The 23,694-nt window shown below is 36.3% G+C and overlaps 1 protein-coding gene across 2 annotated transcripts in view; it reads left to right on the top strand.

Moving 5' to 3' along the window:
* Nucleotides 1-23,694, top strand: part of LOC114623391 (retinal dehydrogenase 1) — a 132,027-nt gene that overhangs the window by 80,565 nt on the left and 27,768 nt on the right. Inside the window, exons 2-3 of one of the 2 annotated variants that reach the window (XM_028770063.1) lie at nt 5,059-5,138; nt 14,200-14,304. In XM_028770063.1, coding sequence (XP_028625896.1) covers nt 5,073-5,138; nt 14,200-14,304 — 171 coding nt within the window. In that variant the 5' untranslated portion in view covers nt 5,059-5,072. Of the gene's footprint in view, nt 1-5,009; nt 5,139-14,199; nt 14,305-23,694 lie in introns of those variants that run through there. The other variant, XM_028770062.1, reaches the window with a different exon arrangement.

Below are 23,694 nucleotides of genomic sequence, written 5' to 3'. Positions count from 1 at the left end.
GACATTTAGCCTGCACTCTTTTCTAGCAATTACTCTATTAGGGAGTATGAAACAGGAAACACTTGAGTCTGGGACTCTCTCTTCAACTAGGAGAACATGAGAATATTCATACAATAGATAGATAGATAGATAGATAGATAGATAGATAGATAGATAGATAGATAGATAAAAATTGTGATATATGTTCCTAACATACATATATTTGATTGTTCTCATATAGTAAAATTTTTAAACAACAGTATGTGGACCAAGGATCTGAGTGTGTTTACATTTAATTTGTTTTTCCTGTGATATTATTGTCCTCTGGGAAATGGTACAGAACAAGAGTCAGTGCTCTTGAATTTATAAATTCTCTGTGCTCGAGCTTGGAAACTTATTTAACAGAAACATAAACTGTGTGTGCTATGCTTCCATTTGTTGCAGGACAACTTATCCATTTCTGAGTTTGAGGATAGGCTTCTCTACAAAGACAAACAAACAAACAAAAAACGTTTTCTGTGATAAAAATTAACCAACAAAGTAACCTATACCATGTAATTCCCTGGTGCAAATATTTGAATATTTATTTCATTCATGACAAGTTCAAATAATCAGGGATTAAATAATTGCATGCATTTCAAGTTAGAGTAGAGGTAAGCTGAAAGAATAAAAACGGGTTGGTGATACTGAGGGAGGACCCAGAACACAGTGAAGCTCTGACCAGTTTCCATATGCAAGTGGTGGTTATTTTCTTTTTCCATTTTATAGCTACTTGTTGAGCTATATTCTCGTGGGTTTTAAATGTTCTACAAATGCTACATTTAACTGGTAGTGAGTTTGGCAAATCATAAAAGTGGGGAAAGACCACCGTTCCTAACTATTTCTTGAAATCTCAATTCTGATTCAATGCTCTGTTTCCTGGAGCTCAGTGCCTATCCCAGTGAAATGCTCACTATTCCATTCCAATGGCTGAGCCGATGGGACTTAAGTTATGAGGGCAGAGAAGGAGAATTATTTCTAGTAAAAAGATGACAATGTTGTAGGGTCATCTATGCATAACATAAATCTAGCAATCATGGAGCAGCTACAAATACAGTATCCCAGTTCAGATGGCCTGTTCGGTGTGTCCAGTGTTTTATTTTCTCTACCTACTATTATGAAATAAAGTGGAAAGTATAGATAAGACACTGTGTGTTGTGTTGGCAAAGTCATTTTTAAGTGCATGCCAGCCAAGTTCCAGGAGACAGCCTTGGGCCACAGGTTTAGCCAAAAACTTCTTAAGCTCAAATAATTATGTTATAAGGTCTTTAATCCACAGTTAATTTTAGAGACCTTACTATCTAGTAAGTACCCGGGTTGTATCAGATGCCAGACATATGTGCCATAACTTAGTCCCAAGAAACAAAAAGAAAAGCAATGAGAAAATATGTGAAAAGCCAGAGACAAGAGGTGGTGAAGTATAGCTAAATAGAGAATAGTAAGCAAGCAGAAATTAGGCCACAAATGCATAAAATTAGTTTAATATATGTTCAAGCACAAGCAAGAGCTAATTTTTTACGATTTATTAAAGCCTAAACCCTCCATATGAGCAAGAGTTATATTATATTAGACAAAATTATAGTCTTGCAGTGTAAAGGCATATATAACACAGGGTTAACTTAACCATGCTGAAGGAGGCAGGGACTCAAGGGGTGGGGCATGAGGTCTATGAACCATCCCCCTTCCCGAGTGAGACTCTGAGCTCCCATCAGCCATCCAAGATCTTAAAATCATGAAAAAGAAAAAAAAAGTCATCTTAGTCTTTCTGGGATGTTGTAACAAAATTCTAAAACTTACAAACAACAAAAAAAATTCTTTCCCAAAGGTATGGAGGCCAGAAGTCCTCCATCAGAATTCAGCATTGTCAGATGGTAGCAGACTCCAGACTTCAACTTGGATCTTCATGTAAAAGAAACTGGCAGGAGACACTGGGACTGTATGTCACTGGTTGAGTGCTTGTTTAGTGTGCAAAATGTTATGGGATCAATCCCTAGAATCACAAATGGGTTTCCCCTTCACCACCCTCTTCATCCCAAAGACCCCACATCCTCACTCCTTGCCACTGCCCTTAAAAGTTCAGCATGTGTGCTTTAGGGGAAGCAAGTATTTGGCCTGTTGCAGAAAAATTCATTTTCACTTGCGTCAATTTTTGTTAACTAACCTCATTTTAATTTGAATTATTTGAATTATTTGTATTAGTAAGACGCTCGGCTACTCCTGGGAGGAAGAGATTTGTTCCTTGTCAGGGACTTTATCTTGAAAGGATCCATGGACAGAAGTACAGTCTGATGAGGTTGGTTTTGGTGACAGCAGATGTTGTAGTCTCTGCCTTTACTGCTATAAGAACATACTTCATAGGCTAAAGAGATAGCTCATTGGCTAACAGTGAACACTACTGTGGCAAAGGGGCATGATCTCTATGTCTAGCTCCCATGTCAGAGGACTTACATCCACCTGTACGTCTAGCATCAAGAGATCTGACACTCTCTTCTGGTCTCCTCCATGTGCCTATATTCATGAATATATACCTTCTTTTCATACTTGCACATACTTGTTTTTAATTGAAAAACAAATCTACAAACAAGATAGCCATGTGAAGAGTGGGAGGCAATCATGTAACTATCATCTTAATATCATTTTATCTTCTCTCTCTCTCTATATATATATATATGTATATGTATATGATGTATATGTATATGATATATATATATAATTTAGCTTGAAAATGATGAAATATTCTCTACTGAGGACCCCATGTTAAATTACTAGCTCTAGCATACGATGAAAATACCCAACTCTGACTTCAGTCTAGAAGCAGACCTACTTGGTACCCATTATTTTGCCAAAAGCTAGTTTTTCATCTGTAAGGGAAAAAAGAAAAGAAACAGTTTTTTACTTATATAACCATTCCCAGAAACAAACTTTTCTAAAAAACTTAGCATCAAAAATACATTTGTCAGGTTTGTGGTTTCAAGAAAAGAAAAGATCCTCTCACCCAACAAAGTAAATTTGAAGAAGGACTGGTAGACTGGTTGGGAAAGCAAATGGACAGGCATGGTAACTGTCTCCCAAGTTTCCTTTAGCTACATGCATAATGCTTCATTTGAAGAGCACATTATTACATAATTATCCAAAAAAGTTCAATGAATGATGTGCCCATTCAGAGAGTAAGGTGGTATGTCAAGTATGTTGTGCAGCCTGTGCTTTTTTCCTTCTAGACATCAAATGAACCAGTTTTGAATCCACAAACAACTGTGAGTCTGCAAAACACAGCTGTTTGGGAATTGGCCTGAGAAGTACTCCGTGTGTTACGTAACAGCTGTTGAGAAATTGCACATTTAACTCAAAAAGCATCTGTGAAAGAGAAAACAGTTCAATTTTTTCCAAAAGATAAGGGGGTGGGATAAAGAGAGAGAAACACACACACACACACAGAGAGAGAGAGAGAGAGAGAGGCTATTTGAAGAACACAAATGTTCCTATGTGGACTTAGGCAAGATGAGCAGGGTATATAAGGACAATTCAATCTAGAGAAAACAGTCAATGTCATGGATCTGGCTTGCCTGCTATTTTATACATATACAATTCTGATAAAAATGAGCATTCATATACGTGTTGTCTATTGTTCATTTTAATGTCCTGGGAAGATTTCCCTTAAGAAAAAGTTCGCTAAAACTTTTCATAAGAAAAAGTCCGCTATTCCCTGTTCGGATGACTAAAAGGTTAACCATAATTTCCATGTGTGTAACTATTCACTGGAAAACCCCAAACTGAATTTGACCCTATGTGGGGATCATACTATCAATATCAAGGTAGGTCTGGAAAAGAGGAATAATACCTTGGGGTGCTTTGCCTGAGGTAAAATTCCAGCCTTATCCCATGAGGTCTGTGACCATAAGCTGTATTCCTCTTTGTATTTACAAAATGAGAAGCTCAGTTAAGGTGAAAAGAGAAATATATTCCCCAGGTCTCTGTTCCTCCTCCTAGCTAAGTCCCCATGCAGGGCAGGTGACAATTTCACTACAAAGAAGTTATCACTGATTCTTATTAAACAGAGCATCCTAAGAATGTTATCTTGTTCCTTCCATATCTTGTGCTGGAGCTTCAATACAAAGAAGCATTGTATTTAAAATGAAAAATGCTAGCGTTAAAAATTGTCCTTCACCAAGTTCCCAGCTCAAAACATTCAGAATTCAAACTCTTAGGGGGTGATATTTACATTCTTTCCTTCTACACTGCTTAGAGTAAGGATTCACAGGCGCAGGCACTTCCCAAATCAGACATTACTTTCGCTTTAAATGAATTTTCACATTTGACTTCAGCATAATGCTCCTTGAGAGTCTGTGAGTAACAAGGAACTTTGACTGAAAAGTCCCGCACAGTTTGCTGTTCCCACCAAAAAGAACAAAAACAATTTGAATATTCTGATATAACATGAGTTTGGTGGATTTTTTTTTAAGCTGGGGAAGATAGAGTCTAGCAAAAGGACAATTTCTCCCTGATAGCACCCTGATCTGGTGGAATAAGAATGGATTTGCTGGTTGCCATGTCAGGCAGATTTGTGGTCCTCTGCTCCTCAGTGCCTTAGGAGAACAGAGGTCTCTTTAGACTCCTCTTCATTTCAATGTCTTTTTCCGGAGTCTGTTAGAGAAGAAAAAGTTACATAGTAACATAACAAAGCAGGAAAAGGAAAGGGGGTGGGGGGGAGGAGAAAGAATAACTGGCTTCCAGTGTCTGAAGCAGCTGCATACACACCCTTAGCACAGGTTTGGCTTGGTAAATTAATTCATCTGTAAATAGTGAACAGTCTCCAGATGGAACTTAAGGGCTGAGATGCAGGTTCCTTAAAGGATTTAGATTTAAAGGCAAAGGCTCCCAGCCCTAGGTGTTACAAGTGAGTAGTGCCCTTCATGCCCTGCCCTGAGTCTGCCCATCCAATCATATCCCAATATGCAAATTACCCTTAGTGCTTGCTGATAAAAAGAAGCTAGCTAGTGCTCTTTCAGAACCAATTTGCTGAGCCTGTCACCTGTGTTCCAGGAGCCAAACCAGCAATGTCTTCCCCTGCACAACCTGCAGTCCCTGCCCCTCTGGCCGACTTGAAGATTCAACACACCAAGGTGAGTCACTTGAAAGCTGGGCTTTCCCTGGGAGCCTCATTAAAGTCCAGGTCAATTGAAGCCTCGGTAAGAGCTCTTGGTAAACACGAAGACAAAAAGCTTGCAAAGTTAGAAGCCTGACTCTCAGAAGTGAGTTCTAAACCGTATCAGACAATATCTCATAAGTTTATCTCTTGACTTATGTCCAAGTGAAAGGGTTTTTCTTCATATTCAAAGTTCTTGGGCCAGAGTGCAGTGAACCATAGTGAGTGAGCAGTTCTATTAACTCTGTGTAGTGTGCTTTTATGTTAAGGCAGACAAACAGGAGAACTTACTGAAAGGAGACAGACATGTAGGAATGATTTTTTTTCGCTCCTCCATTCTCTTTCTTTCTTCCCTCCTTTCTTCCTTTCTAAAGGAGAAATAGCACACTAAAACTGTGTTATATGACCATCTGTTTGATAACACAGTCTTAAGGTTGGAGGACTTGACTCTATCCCATGGAAGCTATTGCCAAAACCCCCAAATGCACTTGAGTTATTTATTTTGAGATAGAAACTACATTTATTTATTTCTCCAGAAAAATTTGTTGCTTTTGGAGAACACATGTGATTGTTAACTAATAAATATTTAGAGACCCAAGACTTCAAATTTTTCAGGCAGGGAGGGTCAGAAAATGATCAGGCTGGAGTTGTCCTGAGATACTCTCTGAATTTTTCCTCCCCCATAGTTTCATGCCTAGTTTGTCACACGTCCTAGGGTTTGAGATTTAAGAAATCTCTCTCTCTCTCTCTCTCTCTCTCTCTCTCTCTCTCTCTCTCTCTCACACACACACACACACACACACACACACACACTAGAAAAGCCATTTATATTAGCTGGGTGGTATAATACAAAGAGTAAAGTAAGATGAACTTCTCAATGCCGGGGAGAGCTATGTTGATTTCTATATTTGCTAATGAAAACCAAGAGTGTTAACCTAGATGATGAGGGGCCAAATGCCGTCTCTTGTACACTTATTTCCTTCTGCACATACTTGTGTGGCTTTGAAACACTGAAGCCTTTTGCATTTTCCTAAGCACCTGAAGTGAGGGAGGTGCCTGGCTTTGGGCTCTCTCCTTGGGACAAGGTCTACAGAGAGGATTAAGCCTTGGTTCTGGCTGATAAGCAACTAGAAATACAGTAAGCTTGGTTTCCCAAGTTTTGAGAAGAATGAAAATGAAAATGCCTTTTGATTTAGGTTTTGTTTTTTTCTGCTTTCTTTCCTTTTCCTCCCTCCCGTCAAGTTGGTAGCGGCAAACTGCTGGGAATGCACAATCTCACTCCGACAGCTCACAGATGTAAAAAGTATATGCAAACCAAATGTTTTGCAGCCTCACTTCTCATTTGAGAAAGATTTCTGTCAAAATCTGTACACTCAATGTTTCCTGAAGATTGGAATTATTGACACTGCTTACATCATTACATTTTAATCCTCAAGAAGAGTTTCATTTATATGATCCCAGCTGGAAATGGATTCGGGTAGTGGGATGCCCCACCATTCTTTACTTCATTTGTATTTGTTATTTGTATTCTTTATGAATTTTGCCAAGCTTTTGTGCTTGTGTGGACATGAATCTCAAAGAAGTTTTTAAAGTTAGCTATGTACCCACTGAGTCAAGTTTAATTTAATACTTGTTAGGGAAGCATGCAAATGAAAGTACTTGAAAAAAGAAGGTATTCCTTTAAGTCCCATGTACAAATACAGGACCAGTAATCCCTTAACACAGACAGATGTTTGCAGATGGAAACCCCTTCAGTTTCAATGCAAAGACATTAGGTGATGGGCCCAAGTATTTAAGAGCCGAGAATGGATTTGTTTGGTGTTCACATACTTCTCTAGTTAATAATAAGCAATGCTACTTGGTGCATGTTGGTATTCCACCTATCTTCCATATACATCTGCTCTACTTGGTAAGTACTATGCTGTTTGATGTGCTGGCTACAGCATTTTCACACTTGGGAGGACACCAGTTATGTATGCAATTAAATCTCAATAGGGAGCTTTCTCTATGCTAGTGAACGTTTCTTTTACTGTGTCCCACTGATTTGTCCTCCCTAGATGACTTGAAAGCAATTGCTGTAAACTCAGCTCCTGGTTGCAAACCACCAAAGTCAGGGATTCAAAGTGTTTGTCAACTTACATTTTCTGACCACCATCTCAATTTCTGTATTATTTTTTCTACTGATATTTTTAGTTTCATTCTTGTGGAAATCAAGTTGGTGTTTAGAGGTCTAGACAAAATTAAACAATAACTAAAATAAAAAGAATATCAACTATTGCCAAATATCTGCACCTGCATAATCTTATTCAGAGTGTTTCTCTCCAACCAAAGAACTCATTGATGTTATCTTTTTAAGACTTATTCTCTAGTTTAGTTCCTCTTTGATGCCGTAGGTAAATTATCTTGTAAAGCAATGCAAAAGCCCCTATCATATCCCTGTCTTCATTACCCGCTTAGTAGTTCTGAGTAAATGCCACACGTCACCTCCATCCTTGCTAAGGAGATTTTGCAAGAAAAGCGCCTCTGAAAGTTACAGGACCCCTTACCAACTCCATCACCTCCACCTGCCTCTGCCTTTCTCCAATTAATACAGGATAATGAGGAGTCCCATTTACTGAGGAGGTGCAAACATTTAGTTGGTAAGAAGCAGTTAAGGCAGGCCCTGGCTCTTGGGGGGTGTCTAACATTAGCAATCCAGAACCTATGTATTTGAATATTTTCAAAGTTCTGTTCCCACAGGGTCAATCTCCTCTCATTTTCTCATACGTTTTCTGTTACTCTGTCTTAGTAGTATTGCTCCACCTAACCATCAGGGTAAAGTTCCAAGGTTTACCCAGACTTTCCAGGTCCAAAGATTTTTCCCTTGTAGGATTTTTCTCACTCCAATTTTTCTTTCTCCCTTCACACACATTACTTTAAGAATAGGTAATTAAGAAACTCAAGAAGACAAATGTTTCCACAAAGGTTCAGATTGTTAATATTTAGGATAATTATCAAATTTAATTCTTTAATTTAAACTTCTTTCATGCACAGAAGACATTTACATATCCTAGTGATATTTCTTACGCACAGTAAATAATTACAACTAGAGAGCTTTACAATAATTTCATTTATTGACTCACAGCAGCCTTATCGGAGCTCTGCTCACTTTTACATAGGCGAAGGAACAAAGGGGCCGAGTAACATAAACTTGCACAACTTGTCAATGACAAGTCAAGACCTCGAATGCTGGGTGCCTTTCACCGCATGATAACATGGCCCCTACCATGACTTATGGACATAGAATTTGCATGCTGTGTAATTTTCATTGTGATTTTTACTTGCCCATTCCTGAATCCTGGAGGATGGTGACTGAACTGTTTTGAAAGCTTCTCTCAAGCCATAGGAAGATATTGGCCACCAGTTTTGAGAGAAAGGAGAGAATAGAGAGGGCAGATAAAGTTTTGTTCTCTAGACTGAAAAAAAAAACAGGTCTGGGCAATGAGAGACTGCAAGGAAGGAGTTGAGACACAGGTGCACACTTTCCATATAAACTGCGTTACTTCAAGTCCTGTGGGCTAAATTTTAGTTACAGCTGGCGATTATGTTCTTAGATGTCTGGTTTCATTAATCTCTCTCTCTCTCTCTCTCTCTCTCTCTCTCTCTCTCTCTCTCTCTCTCCATGTGTGGTGTGTATACATACCTTTGTATAAAGAATTATAAATAATTGAAATTTCTGTTCTGGATACAAGCTTCAATCTTGAGATATTTTTTAGTTACCCTCACCTTTTCTTTGTCTCTTAAAATTCTTACAGTTTACACACCCAGGGCACTTGAGATTTCAAGTAATACTACCTGCTTTACTTAATTTTTCCTATTCTCTCTTCCTGTCTTCAATTTCCCCTTTTCCTTTGTTTAATGACTTTGTCGTGTGATTGTCCTTCAATATCCAAATATTAGTTATTTCATTAGTTCCACAATATTAGAATATACTATTAAAATGTTAATATAACTATTGTCTCAAGAAATTATATTCTTAATGGATTTATGGAACAGCAAACAAGCAGCTAGAACACATTAAACAGAATCTAAGGGGTGAATGTTGGCTCTGAGGATGTCTTTTGGAACCACATTGGCTAATGAATTCTGGGGGAAATCTTGAAGATGCTTAAAGCAGGACAGAACTACCTTTGAGATAAAGCTATCTATGCCATGGTTGCTTTTTTTGGAGAAATCATTTCTAACTTCCTACTAAAACTATGTTTTCTCAGGGCTTGGAAGCAGTTGAACAAATAGGTAAATTTCTGTGAGATATAGTTGTTTAACTGCACAGACCTGAATTCAATTTCCAGAGTTCATACATATTTCATAACCTCACCTTGGCCAAGCTTCTAATCTGTTTGTATTTAAGTTTTTCTATCTATGAATTAGCATTTAATAAAGATGCTACCTGGAGAAGTGGGTATAAGAATTAAACCCCTAATTTGTGAAAAGCAGATGTGTCTAACATTTGTTGTGTGGTGCCTTCCTGAACTATCCTTTCCAAGATGAATCCTAGAATCCTGAAATTGTTCAGTTTTCAATGCTGCTGAAATCTGTACTTTATTACTCAACACTGTGCAAAACTGATTTCAACTGTTTATCTCATTTGATATTAATAAGTAACTAGTAGAAAGGAACTAGAAAATATTATTTTAGTCCTATTTACAAACTCAGGAAGCTAAACTGAGATAACATGTTGACTTTTTCAAGGTTACCCAGCTCTTAACATACAAAACCAGAGTATAGAGATTATGGATTATACCATTTCAGGTGACAGGTTTCTATATGGCATCCTATTCTCCCTGACAACTAATGATAATGGCATTCCAATCTCATTGAAGAATAACTCCTCAACACAAATCTTAAAGTATATAGCACAAACCATTTGAAAGTTCTTGTCCCCATTTCTTAAAAATCATATGTTCACTTGGCTTTTCAAACATAGACAATACCTATTAAACTTTTCATTTACTCCTTTCAGAATAAGAAGGCTATGTGAAAAGCAATGTGGGGGACTCATTTGAAAATCCAACCCCAATAATATCTCTGTTCTATATCACTGTCTTCTTAGAGGAAAAAGAACCTAATACTATTAAAGAGGAAATATACAAAGTTTTTAATACTTCTATAAATTAATTCTGATTCAGGACATATATGATGCCCCGATGTCATTTTGTCATCTGTTGGACTTAGTGATCATGTACGTCAATGTAGCATCACCTTTTTGTGTCCTTGTCTGGTAGGGTTTTAATACAATGGCAATTGACTATGTAGTTTCATTATTAGTTGAAGAATAATGTAAAGCAAAAAAAAAATCACAAAGTCTGTGTTTCTTCCAATGTGTCACTCTTATTTTGTTTCCACACCCTGGGCTGCAGATAGTTTCCTACCATATATTATTTACTGTTGTATTTCCTCTCCCTTTTCAATTTTAATTCACATTTTGTTTTTCTTCCTCAAGGCTTAGCTTAAGAACAGTTGTGGGAAGTCTACCCTTGATTATTTTTAATGTTTAAAACACCACTTGACAAGTTCCATCTCCTAATGTTTACTCCACCCTGTCTTTCATCTTCTTTTTTCAACCTTTCCCATAGTCTTGGTACATTTTCAGGTTGTTAAAGATGAGAAAATGTACACTTCATAGTATCTGTCCTTCTATGTATGTTATCATTGCCACCTATAAATGTCCAAGCTGTGTCCCTGGCTTTCAGAGATGGCAATGCACACAGGCGATCTGGTGAGAAATGAGTTTAGCCTTTTTCACAGTTAGAATATGTTAAAACACTTTGTGCTTCTAAAATTTAATATGTATACATTTTTGGCAACTTTAAAACTATTGACTTGCATTATAAGGACCTTGAGCTGATAGCTGAGTTGTTGTTGTGTAGAGATAATTTGAATTTAGGACACTTTGTTGGAGGGAGTTGAGAACTGATAGGCTACCAAATTTTTTATCAACAGATAATAAGAAAAGTCATTTCTATGTCTATTGATAAACCTATTTTACTCTAAAACAGAAATATTTTGAAGACATCTCTTATGTAGTAGAAGGAGAAAATTTTATATGATCTGAAGAGAAACCAGAATGTAGAAAAATTCTATTTAGAATCATTTTTCATCAAATATATGAAGACTTAATTAATAACTTTTACACTAGTTACTAAGCAGTAATTGCTGACTGTTATAACAATTATGATCTGGGACACTAACGTATGCCTGGAAAACAGGACAGAAGTATGTACATCATTTTTAATTTGATATATGGAAAGTACGAAACGCAGAAGTCAAGTTTAAGCTCCCTATAAACTCTTATTGTTTTATCAGATGGAAACAATACTAAAATATAAATCTTTGAATTCTAAGATTACAAATGACACCTTTAAAATTCCAGTGGTAATAACTGTACTGTAACTTAGTGTTAATATCTATTGTACATAGTATTCTAAAGCACCCCAAGTGTATTTATAATTAGAATATAGTTAATGGTTTAGTGTGACAAAAATATTTTATTTTAATAGTATCATCCCTGTCCCATAAATTGACAACAGCAAAAGGCAAATGGAATGTATTGTTCTGTCCATGATAGAACATTTAGTAGGTCTTAAATACGTTTAATAATGACTTTAACAAGCACTCATTGCACTAAATTATTCATTTAATATAATTATAGGAAGGGTGGCTTTTCAAATATATTTGTTCTTATAAATATCAAGAAGGTAATAAAAAAAACTTAACTCTAGGAAACTTAAATAGGAGAGAGACAGCAAAAGAGAACAGAGAGAAAAAAAGAGAGAGAAATTAATTCATTATAACTAATAACTAAGAAGAAGGAAAGGATGTCATGTAATCTGTGTTGAGTTCTGTCTTAATCCTGAAGTGTCTGGTGGACAATGTATGTAATTTAGTACTAGAGGACCACTGAGTTGTACTTCTTGGGCTATGCTGCTATTTGCTGTTCTATGACCTTGTGCCTCATTGTTTGGTTGCTGAAGTAGCCTCTGGGAGAATTCTCTAGACCTGATTACTCCAGTTCATGCCAGTATTGGCTGCTTGAGTTATTTCCTAAACAACCTTTTGTGTCTACTCTCTGGGCATCAGAGTCTGCTAGATGCTGACTTCATTTCACTTGATTCTAGTGGAGCCCTTTCTGTGCTGTAAGTATCTTACGATTGGCCCATGCTTTCTTCATGATTTGTCTATAATGTCCCAGTACCACACCCCTCTCTTTCACATGTCATGTCATGAAATCTATTGATGAAAATACTACTTTGGTTATTTGACTCTTCGGTTTAATGGCTGATGTTGATTAGAAATCCACTGTTTTTAGAGTATGAACCTCCAGAATCAGGGCTACATTTAATATACTTTCCAATTTTTTCATGGTATCTTCCATTCATATGTAGTCATTATTTTACAAAATGCTTTTCTGATCAATGTTGTGACCATTTGTACATGGCACAGCCAAAGCAAGTCATGATCCATCAGTGCCTGTACCTTACTCCAATGAGACACCATGAAATTGGGCCTATGAATAGGTCAGGGATCAGGGAGGGACTTACTGGTCACTATGACTCCCTAGTGAACTATTGACTACTAATGGGTTCTGGGGGTGGGGTGTGGGGTAGTCATCATTTTACTTGTATATCCAGTGGTGATCCCACAAGATTTCTGATGGATATTTTCAAACTGTTGGACACACAGTTGATCCTCACTAAATTCACATTTCAAATAAGTAAACAATAAAATACCATGGAAGCCACAAATGTGAGAAAGGGTTCACAGAAGAGCTTGGGAGGATTAATGGACATGGGGAAAGATTAGAGAAGTGAACCATTGCACTAATTGGGGTACATTTTGTACTCATATAAAATTGCCAAAGAAAACAACTCAATAAACAATTTAAAATGGTCATTAAGGATTTGGTTATATAAAACTAAACTAAACAGACACTGGGTTCACAGTTGTCTTTAATATTAAAGGTTAAATCTGAATCATGGAGAGCCCTGGGTACTCACAGCTTGTCTCTCCAGTTTTCTGAAACATACCAGATAAACGTCCATAATTCTAGTTTGACTCATTTCTTGGGCATCTACTACATTTAGCTTGAAGGATCAGTGTTCAGTTTAGATGCATGATTCTAACATCAAAATGACAAGAAATATAACAACTTTTGAACCAAAAGAGATCATGGGCCAGAAGTCACCCATGGCAGGCATATCACTAAGAACTCAATGAGCTAAGGATGTAAACTTAGGCAGGAACTAGTTGGTTAACTTAATGGCATAACAAAATGCAGTTAGTGTTGAGCTATTTCTAAGTGAAGTTACAGTTGTCAAAATAGGGCATGGAATTATGAGTCTATCTACATATTGAGGGCTATTTGATCTCTTAGTTTGCCCATCAAAAATCTGAGGTATAATGCAATCCCCATGGCAGAAAAAAGTAGAATTATTGAAAGTGAGTGAATTCTATGCTAATCTTTAAGGCTGACTATAATGACTGACTGGTTTCAATCTCATAGGTTGTATGTCTCTAACTTTAATACAGAACAGAGCCTACTAATTTTGTAGTAGGTAATTGATGTGTTACTTTGGAACAAAAGAAATTACATTCAGTTGGAGCAGCTGGTGAACAGGTCATGAGAAGATGCTGTAAAACTAGTTTGAAGTATAACAAGAAAATGGTGAGGGTCCAGCTGAGAAACTTATGAAGGAAAGGGAAGCAGAGGGGGACATGTTAACTAAGGAAGTCAATGAGGGAATGTATGGGCTGAGCTCAGGGATTGTGGGACCAAAGGTCAAGGTGAAAAACCACTTGGTACACTTTTTTTTTACTTTAGTATGCATAAATGGGTGTATATGTTTATTATATGATAAATACAGCAAACGGTGGACATTTTGAGACAGGGCAAGATGTGCAAGCTATAGATGTCATATAGTACTTCAACATCAGTTTAAAAATCCTCAAACTTGTGGCATATTTAAGTATTTTTATTTGCTTTCTCTTTATCATCACAGATCTTTATAAACAATGAATGGCATAATTCAGTGAGTGGTAAGAAATTTCCCGTCATTAACCCTGCAACTGAGGAGGTCATCTGCCATGTGGAAGAAGGGGACAAGGTAAGTTTCCCAGCACCTGCAGCTCCACTTTACAACAGGAGTGTTTGTTTCTCACTATTATGAGCTCAAAACCCACCACAAGTTCAGAGAAAAACATGAAAACATGGCTGCTCTGGCATTGGCTAAATCTTCTGTTGTCCAGTGTTTTTCTTATGTCATGGACATGGCTCAATGTATAAAACACTTACTGTACAAGTTTAAGGGTTTGAGTTAGAACTTTACCATCCACACAAAAGCCATTTGTTTATAATATCACTAGCTTATATGTAATAGTCAACAAAAATGGATTAGATGAAATTTCAATTTCTATTTCAATTAAAAACATTCATTTTTAGATTGAGAGGATTCTTTACACATCCTACACCCTCAAAAATATTACACAAATGAAATAATGAATATTTAACATTATAAAGCTCTTAAAAAACACTGCAACTTATTTTATAATAATTGAGTACAAAATGATGCTCTGGTTAATCAATATTCTTTCAATTATCATATTTAATAATAGGGTTCAATTGCAGTGGACAACATTTTGAAGAACAAGTCAGAAGTAAACCTATAATTATAAAGGAGAAGAAATTTTAAAATGTACAATTTCAGAAAAATGAGATTTCATATTCAAGTTATAGGATAATAACATTAATTATATTTGAAAATGATAATGTTTCTAATACTTTTTCAATGTATCCAAAGGAAATTCTATACTTAGATTAATTAATGTATCATCCTTAAAGTAACTTATTTGATATACAAAGATGTATTCACGAAGGAGGACATACCAAAATAATACAGAGAAGTGTTCACTACAAAGATTTATAAACTTTAAAGGAAGTTTTCAAACAATAAACATGATGTAAATTTGCATTAACTATGGAAAAATGTCTGATCAGTAATCTACATTCTAGTAACCCAATAATTATAGCCAAGAAATCCTCTCTTATGAAATCCTGACATAGAAAAACTTACATGAAGAAAGATAATTGTAACACTATAAAAAATAAGTAAAGAATATTTTGAATCACAAACTTATTATAGAATGTCTCATAGCATTTTTGTTTTTAATATTCACAATTATAAATTACAGTATTATTTTATGTAACTAATTTGATGAAATTAAATAAAATAATTTAAAAGATTCAGAAAAAAAAAATGACAGAATTTGTGGCAATGTCTATAAGCCCAGAGTGAGGGCAGTAGAGATATAGGATTCACCAGGCTTACTGAACAGCTGATCTTGCTAATCGGTGAGCACCAGATTCAGAGAGACACTGTATATGAAAGTGTATCATAAAAAGACATTGAAGAAGACACCCAACATGTACACCTAGGCGCCATGTGAATATATACACAAGAATACCAACAGCCAATGGTACCCTGAACACACAAGTCGTAAAGTTAGTACTTATCAATCATGCTCAAATTGAATGATAGCATGAGTCACCTCACATTGATTACACTGTAGCTAACAAAAGGGGCAAAAGAAGATTCTGTTTTCTGGCTGAATTTCCAGATGATAATAAAGAAGAAGAATAGCAAGGTTAACTAATTCATTCAAGTTGACAGTGTTATTGGCTCTCAAAATCAGCATCATTGTTGTGATAAGTCAAAGCCTATGGCTGCAGGATGAGTGTTGTGGTGGGTTTACTGTTCCACTGTGTCACTATTTATTATAAAAGTAACAGTGAAGTGGCAAATACTGAATAGGAACAAGAACCAGAAAACCCTCAGAATCTTCATCTGAACACACATGTAAAATATATATGTGCCTCCAGGACTACTTTGAAAAAGTTACCCTTCAGTAGCCATTGAGAAAACATTAAACTTTAAATCTCTGTAACATAAGATGAAAAAAGATGGAGTCAGCAAACCTAAGGATTATAACATTCCTGACACTGGGCTTCAGCTAACTGGCAATCACATGACCCTGTCACTGTCTGCCCCTTTATAAGCTCAGTCTCATTCCCTGTGACCACAAATATTAAGATATTTACGAAGCCACACCGCCGTATCTCAGCCACGGATCTTAGGTTCAGAACTTTTGTGGGTTTGTGAAGGCTAAGGGTTCAGATTACAGTAATATGGACACAAAGTTAGATCGGGTCCTTCAAGGACAAGGTCTCCGAATGTAACATCAAACAAAAGATCAGGAAATAAACAGAGAACAAGGATGGCCTCTGTAGTCTGCTCTCTAGATCCATTCTGCACGTGCACTAAAGACTTCACCCTATGGGTCTCTTCCCTGTGCTTCTCAGTGCTTTGGGGGAAGTCCATCATAAAAGACCTTTATAATGCTACACAACCTTTACCTATGAACTCATATTAGGCCACTTCATCAAAAGGAGAATTTCAACTTCTGTCTGCCCAGTGCCCCATTTTTTCCCACAGCTTGACGCCTGTTCACTGCTCTGTGCTTGTCCCCACAGTGGTGCTCCAGAGTGGTTCCTGGCAAGCCACTCCATAGTGAGAGTTCATGGGTTCCCCATTTGTATCACTCTGTTCCATCTCCTATTTCATTTCACGTAAAATAAGGAAAAAGGAAATTCTTGGAGGGCTAAATAAAATATATAAAGATAGGTCAGAGAGAAGTCCTTAATTTCCAGACCAATCATGCATCTTCTTTTATATAATCAAGTACTGGTACACTGTGCATTTCAAGGAAACTCTTCTATTCTGGCAAGCTTTGAATTTTTATATAACCCACACTTCATATCTTGGGAATCTAGTATTTATCTAGCTAGTTACTAACGTAAGTGGAGATTCTGAGAATTGGTGGGCACAAGAATTTCTAGAAAGCCTATAAAAGTGCAGATTTCCTCACTTCTCAAAATACCTTTCCACATTAGAGTGAGCCTGGAAACTGGCACTCCAGAATACTTTTCAGTTGCTGCTAATGTTATTAGCTGGGGATGGAGTAGCAGAGTTTTAGAAACAATGGATATGAAACAAAATAATTTGTGTTTTTTTCTCAAGGGTTATCATTAGCATTTAAATTTGGGACGTATACTTTTAAAGAATAGAACTCAGAAGGCAGAGGCAGGAGGATCTCTATGAGTTTACGGTCAAGTCTGATCTACATAGTGAACTTCAGGACATCCAGTGCTATTTCAAGAGACCTTATTGCTCTCAAAAAAAAATCCAAAACCAAATAATAAAACAACAATTATATGTATTTATGAGACAAAGCATATTAATTTGATATACATATGCTATTTATAATAGTCAGATCAGGGTAATTACATTTACATCTCCTCACCATTCTTCAGTTGTGTATGTTTGGAGCTATGACGAACAATCATTTTCACCCATTATTTACTTTTGATTGTTCTTCACATTATGCTCCAGTAATATAATGGAGTACATTTCGTCTTTGATCTCTACAGTATGAATTTCACTGTGAATTATAACCATGCAGAGTCTTTATATTCTTCACTTGATTCATTTAGCGTAATGTCCTTCAGTGTCATGATTTTGATGCAGAGATAGGATTCCATCTGCGTATATTTCTATCACATTACATCCTTTATTTTTTTATCCCCTAATGGGTACTTGAGTTAGTTTAATATGTTGGTTAATATGAATAATTCCGAACTAATTGTAAGAGTAGAATGTATCTCTTTGGTTAACTTGTTTTGTTTTGTCTCCTTGTATGATCAGAATCAGGATAGATTGCTTGTATAAATTATATATTTTTCATTTTTTGAGGAATCTTTATGCTAGTCTGCATAGCAAAAGTGTGAAATCAGATTTCCAGTAATGTATGTAAAGGTTTATTTCTCCCACGGTCCCAACAGTACATTTTACATTGTCTTTTGTTAACAATCTTTAGGATTAGAATAGGAGACTATATCTGTCAATTATCATTTTGTTTGGAATTCACTTAACAACCAGCAGCGTGAACATAGTTTCATGTTCTTGATGGCTGTAACACATCAAAAGCTATGTTTTATTTTTTAAATAATTTCCACTTAAAGTAGATTAGTTAGAAGATTTTTCCTTATATTAGTCTCTTACAAAATCTGGAAATCAAATATTTATCAGATAAACCATCTAACATTTTTCCTTGCAGGTTACCTGTTTATCCACTTTCTCTGCAAAATTATGTTTTGAAACTACACAGGTTTACTTTGTTTTTTGTTTTAGTTGTTTTACTTTGGAGAATCATTGTCTAGTACGATATCTTGATGTTATTTTTGCCCATTTTTCTTCATAGAATAGTAGTTTTGTGTTTCCATTTGGGTTGCTGGTCCCTTTGAGTTAATTTCTATGTATCATAAAAGAGAAGACTCTACTCAACTCTTCCTCATGTAGTTTCTCAGCTTCTCTTCTCCAGAATGTGTTGTGATGCCCTTGTTGAAATGTCTGAGGGTACATAACAGGAAATGAGGGTTTAGAGGAGTACACAAGTGGATGGCTACAGCTATTGGTTTAGTCACTGGTGAATCTTCATGGACTTCTGGAGAGCCAAACTTAGACAGAGATAATTACCATCGATGGCTCTGTGCCACAAGTGGTTCAGAAGCCTCCAAGCTGATCCTAGAAGGAAGAGAGAATATGTTCACTACATTTAAAAATGGAATAACAAATGCTTTTTACTTATGTGAGATTTCTAGAGATCCACACAGTATCATTTAACTATCTCCAGAAAGAATGGAAAGAAACAGAAAAATAAGCCGCACATACAGTAAGACATAGACATATGTAAACTAAGAGCCCATCCACTGTCTATGACTTCTCTATGTAGGTAAAAATTATACTCAAGGCTATTAATCTGTAGATAGCAGTTAACAAAAACTCACATTCTTGATGCTTTAACATGAAACCTTGAATACTTAGCTCCTATGGGTATCTTTTTTTGAGAATGGGATTGGTGTCATGAGGAAAACAAAATTTTCTGCCTGGGTTCAGTAAAAACTTTGTGAGCCAGGCTGAGACTTTGCTGGGGCCATCAGTGAGGTCTTTCTTCTTCCTAAATTGCATAAGAGAAAGCTGGTGACCATCCCAGCAACCTTGCCAGTGAGCACTGATCTGCTCTGTGCTTTGTGACAACTGCCCCTCCCATAGAAGAGATCAACGAAGTTAATTCATAGCCAGCCAAGCTGCAGGTCATGTCACAGTGCAAGTCTGATTGGCTGGACAAATGGTTCCTTTAAGGTAATTGTCAGTGAAAAGCAAGAGCTTGTTTCATTACCACATTCCTGTATCTGTATCCTGTTTTGGAATTATTAAACAACTTGCATTCTTAGAATAGTTGATGCTGAAACAATTTGTGAGGAATCTAATGAAGAGTGGCTAGCATGGCTTAGTGAAAGGACCTAACCTGGTAAAGTACACAGTCACAAGAAACCTGATAGGCTGGACTGACTCATTACGTCACAGGTTAAAGATTGGTTTTTGAAATTACCTTCACAGCAAAATGGGGCTGCCAATAGGCTACATCCTGTCTTTCATGGTATCACAAGGGTGGGGCAGTAGCCAGAGCAAACGCATGTTAAAAAGTGAAGTGAGCCTATGGGTGGGAAGGGTTTTCTTTTCACTTCAGTGGCTCCTTTAGGAACCACTGACTAATTCTGGGGTGTGAGCTAATTGATAATTAGAGGGATAAAACTAAATGGCCATTAAAGTAAGTGCTGTAGACAGGTGTGAAAGAAAACTAATCTGATTATCACTTTCTCCATCTCTGAGTGAAGTTAATATATGGGTATTGTAAGAGAGATGGAGGGACTTGGACCTTTACCAGTTAGTCTTGGAGGCCCTTGAATTCTGGTTCTCACTAAAACTGCCTGTATGCATTCAGCCTGCAGGCTCTGTCTTAAAACTGGAATATGTTACTTTCCCTAGGCACCAGGATTTGATCATAGAAAATCCCAGTTAATCTTATTGTCTTACTAATTAAAAAAAATCTTAGAAATGTCAGTCCTTGAATTAAAATAAATAAAATGTCTACTTTGAAATAATGAAAACATATTAAAAACTTGTATGAGATTAGTACATTGGGTAATGCAAAAGTTTTGTTATGTAATGAAATCAGTTCAAATATGATTATTATATAAATTTTAATAATCATAAATTACATACAGCATAGTGCACACCTTTATATGATAATAACATAACGTGTTAGATTTATAAGAAGCTAAAAACAATTAAATATAGAATGTGTATTAAATAATAAAGAATAGCAAGAAGTCTTACAATCTGTAATTCAGAGAATAATGAGTCTGATACCTAAAGCAATTAATTGTGTTAGGCTATCTTGCTGAGATAGTAGAGTAGCTATGGAGGTCAGATCTAGAATCAAAGTTTGCCTCTACTTCCTGCTGTGTTTCACAAGCATAAACTACTTACCCACAAAACAAGGAACATGATGTTTAACTGTAACAGTAACGTGGGAGCTGTAAAGAGCTTGCCTTTGTGCCTGGAGACTACAGCCCCTCCCTCGTTCTTAAATCACTTTATTGTGATGAACTCACAAAGAAAAACAATAATGCACAGCTGGAGTAAATCCATCGCTCAAACAAAAACTTCCCAAGCCCCAAAGATGCATCTCAGTGAAGTTCCACACATGTAGAAGGGCAATTCTGAAGCCATGAACTTCACTTCGGGTTTTATACTCTCACAGTCAGCTATACTTTTGTGGATTTATCCAACACAAAAGACCACAACAGAGTTGAAACTAGAAAAAAGAGTTATCTATTGTCCTCCTTTATGACCGCGTGTCCTGTGTCTGGCTTCTCTGCTGCCACATTCACTACCATTACTCTTTCTTAGTCTCCTTTATAAATGTTATTCTATATACACACAACTGTCCACATATAAGCATTTATTTATACTTTATAGGCTGGGATCTGCACATGAAAAAGAACATTCTAATTTTTTCTGAGTTTGAGAGATCTTTGCATAATATTCTACACATTAACTCCATCCCTTTACCTGCAGACTTCTTGATTTTATTTTTCTTTACAACTGCATATTCTATTATTACCATTTATCTATTGATGGACACCTAAGTTGCTTCCACTTCCTTACCATTATAAATAGGAAAGGTTTATGATACTATCTGTAGCAATAATTGTGGCAATAAAGATCTTGCCTTCAAAGGATATTAGTCTGGCATCCATATGGAGATAGAGGCTATGGAAGATAATGAATGGGAGGCTGCTAACAATACCCAACAAAGCCTATGTAGGAGAGAGCAGAAAATACTGGAACGCTGTGCTAGAACAGACTAGGATACTGTAGCCACCTTGACATTGGTTTGTCTTTTAGGATCACAGTTGCCTCCATCTAGTGAGCATTTAGCATGTCTGTCACATAGAATATGTGAGGCTGTTATTCCTGAACAAGAGGAATGGACTTCACACAATGTATTTCACTGTAGAATAGAGTGGTCCATCGGCATGTACAGGTTCCATATTTGTAAATTAAACTCATGGGATCAGAATGGGTAGCTGCTAACATGGATGATGTCATGAGGTCTCTCACAGCTGTGAAGACAGAGTTCACAGGCTTTCTTAGCCATTATTCTCTAAATAATTAAGTATAGCAACTATACCTAGTATTGTTTTATGTACCAGAAGAAAACTAGAGTTAATCTAAAAGGCCTGTGGGTTTTATGAAAATTTTATGTAAATTTAGCATATATGATTCTAGGTTATCTTTATGGGACTTGGGGAGCAGTTCTTCATGAATACCAAGGAAAGCTCATGAATTTATATGATAAAGTGATATTTGGTTGTATGTTACTCCAATTTGATGAATATTTCAGTACAAAATCTTCACCTCACTGTCCTCTCGTTATCTGACTTATAGTTAGAATGCTATATAAACAGATGGATGTTTGGATCTCTCAATTCTTACATGGTTAAAAGGGGGAAATCAGAATTCAAAAAGGGGGGTTGTTTCACTGAAAATTCACCATCCTTACTCTCTTTCTGATACTGAAAGATGAAACACATCTGAAAGAAGAAAAGCCATGGCCAAAAAGAACATAAACATAAAGAAAATAAACATAAGAATACAATTATTTATGAACTTTGTGTAAGAGGGTTTCTCAAATGCCAAGGTTTGTTTCAAAACCATTTTTTTATCCATCTGTCGAAGAAGGCATGAGGCTCAATACAGCTCATATTTGTCAAAGTCCAACGACATAACACTGAGCAGAAATATCCATGCAGGAGCTGTGTCTCATGGGTCTGTCTTAACACAGATGTGTGTGTGTGTGTGTGTGTGTGTGTGTGTGTGTGTGTGTGTGTTTAAAAGCCATAGTATTCATAGATCATAAAGTAAAGCTCTATTAGTTTGAGGGGATTGCTCTTTCTTCACCATAACAGTGATCTCTTAATTTCCTTAGGAAGAGCTTAGGAAATGTGTTTTAAAACAAAACTAAAAAAAAATGTCCAATAACAAGCCAAAATATGATCAACATGATGCCTAAACTATACATTGTTTTCAACAGAACAAAGCAATAACTACATATATAATTACACATATTCACCATTCTTTAGAAAAAAATTGACACTAGTGTGTAAAGAAGCATAGCAAAAGGATAATCTGTGTGTAGTTTTCAACATTGACCTGTTCAAACCAGAATGTACAACTAAAAAAGGTTCTTCCTGTACCATTCATAAACACAGACTGTCATCCTCAATTTATACAGTTTGGACTGATAATTTTACAACTTTTCTAAGACTTGAAAGCAACACACATTCAATAGAAACTGGACATTTTGTTTTGAAATTGAACTGTTTCCAGGCTTATGATTCACAGTACAGTAGTCTCCTGGGATGCTGTTGGGGATCTCCATCAGCCACACAAGCCTATGGGTAAGCCACTACAGCAGATTGAATTCAACATGAAACAAGGCATGAAATACTTGTTAAGTAATACAGTCCATATTAGGCAGTTTAGATTAGGCTCTGATGTTTCATACGTGAAGTGCCTTACATGCATTTAATATATGGAATTTTCAGGCTGTAGCTGTCATAAATGCAGGAGCAATTGTACTATGAAATGAGTTATTTCCAATTCAGTTTGCAGAGATATAAGTCTTGGATGTCTTATGGAATGCTTTCTGAGGAAAAATAATATTAATTTGACCTTCTGTGTCTCTCTAAGGTGAAGGTGAACCTGAGGTTCAACCAAATATAAGCAATTGAAAACTATAGGGGCATTTTCCTTCCAGCTATTCTAATTCTAAAGAAAAATTTAGTCTCCTAAATAAAGATGTGATCCACTGGCATGTAGGATTTATGCAGTTCCAGAAAATACTAGTTTTATAGGCAAAATTTTTAATATTAATTGCATTTAAATATTTATTTACTATGAATGTGCATGCACTCATACATACACACACAAACGTACACACATGTGTATGTACAGGTATCATACCTCCAT

Source organism: Grammomys surdaster, unplaced genomic scaffold (assembly GCF_004785775.1).
Source record: "Grammomys surdaster isolate TR1022 unplaced genomic scaffold, NIH_TR_1.0 198, whole genome shotgun sequence".
In the NCBI taxonomy this organism is placed as follows: Eukaryota; Metazoa; Chordata; class Mammalia; order Rodentia; family Muridae; genus Grammomys; species Grammomys surdaster.
The sequence above is the reverse complement of the archived record's forward strand: the minus strand, read 5'-3'. Positions and strand labels throughout refer to the sequence as shown.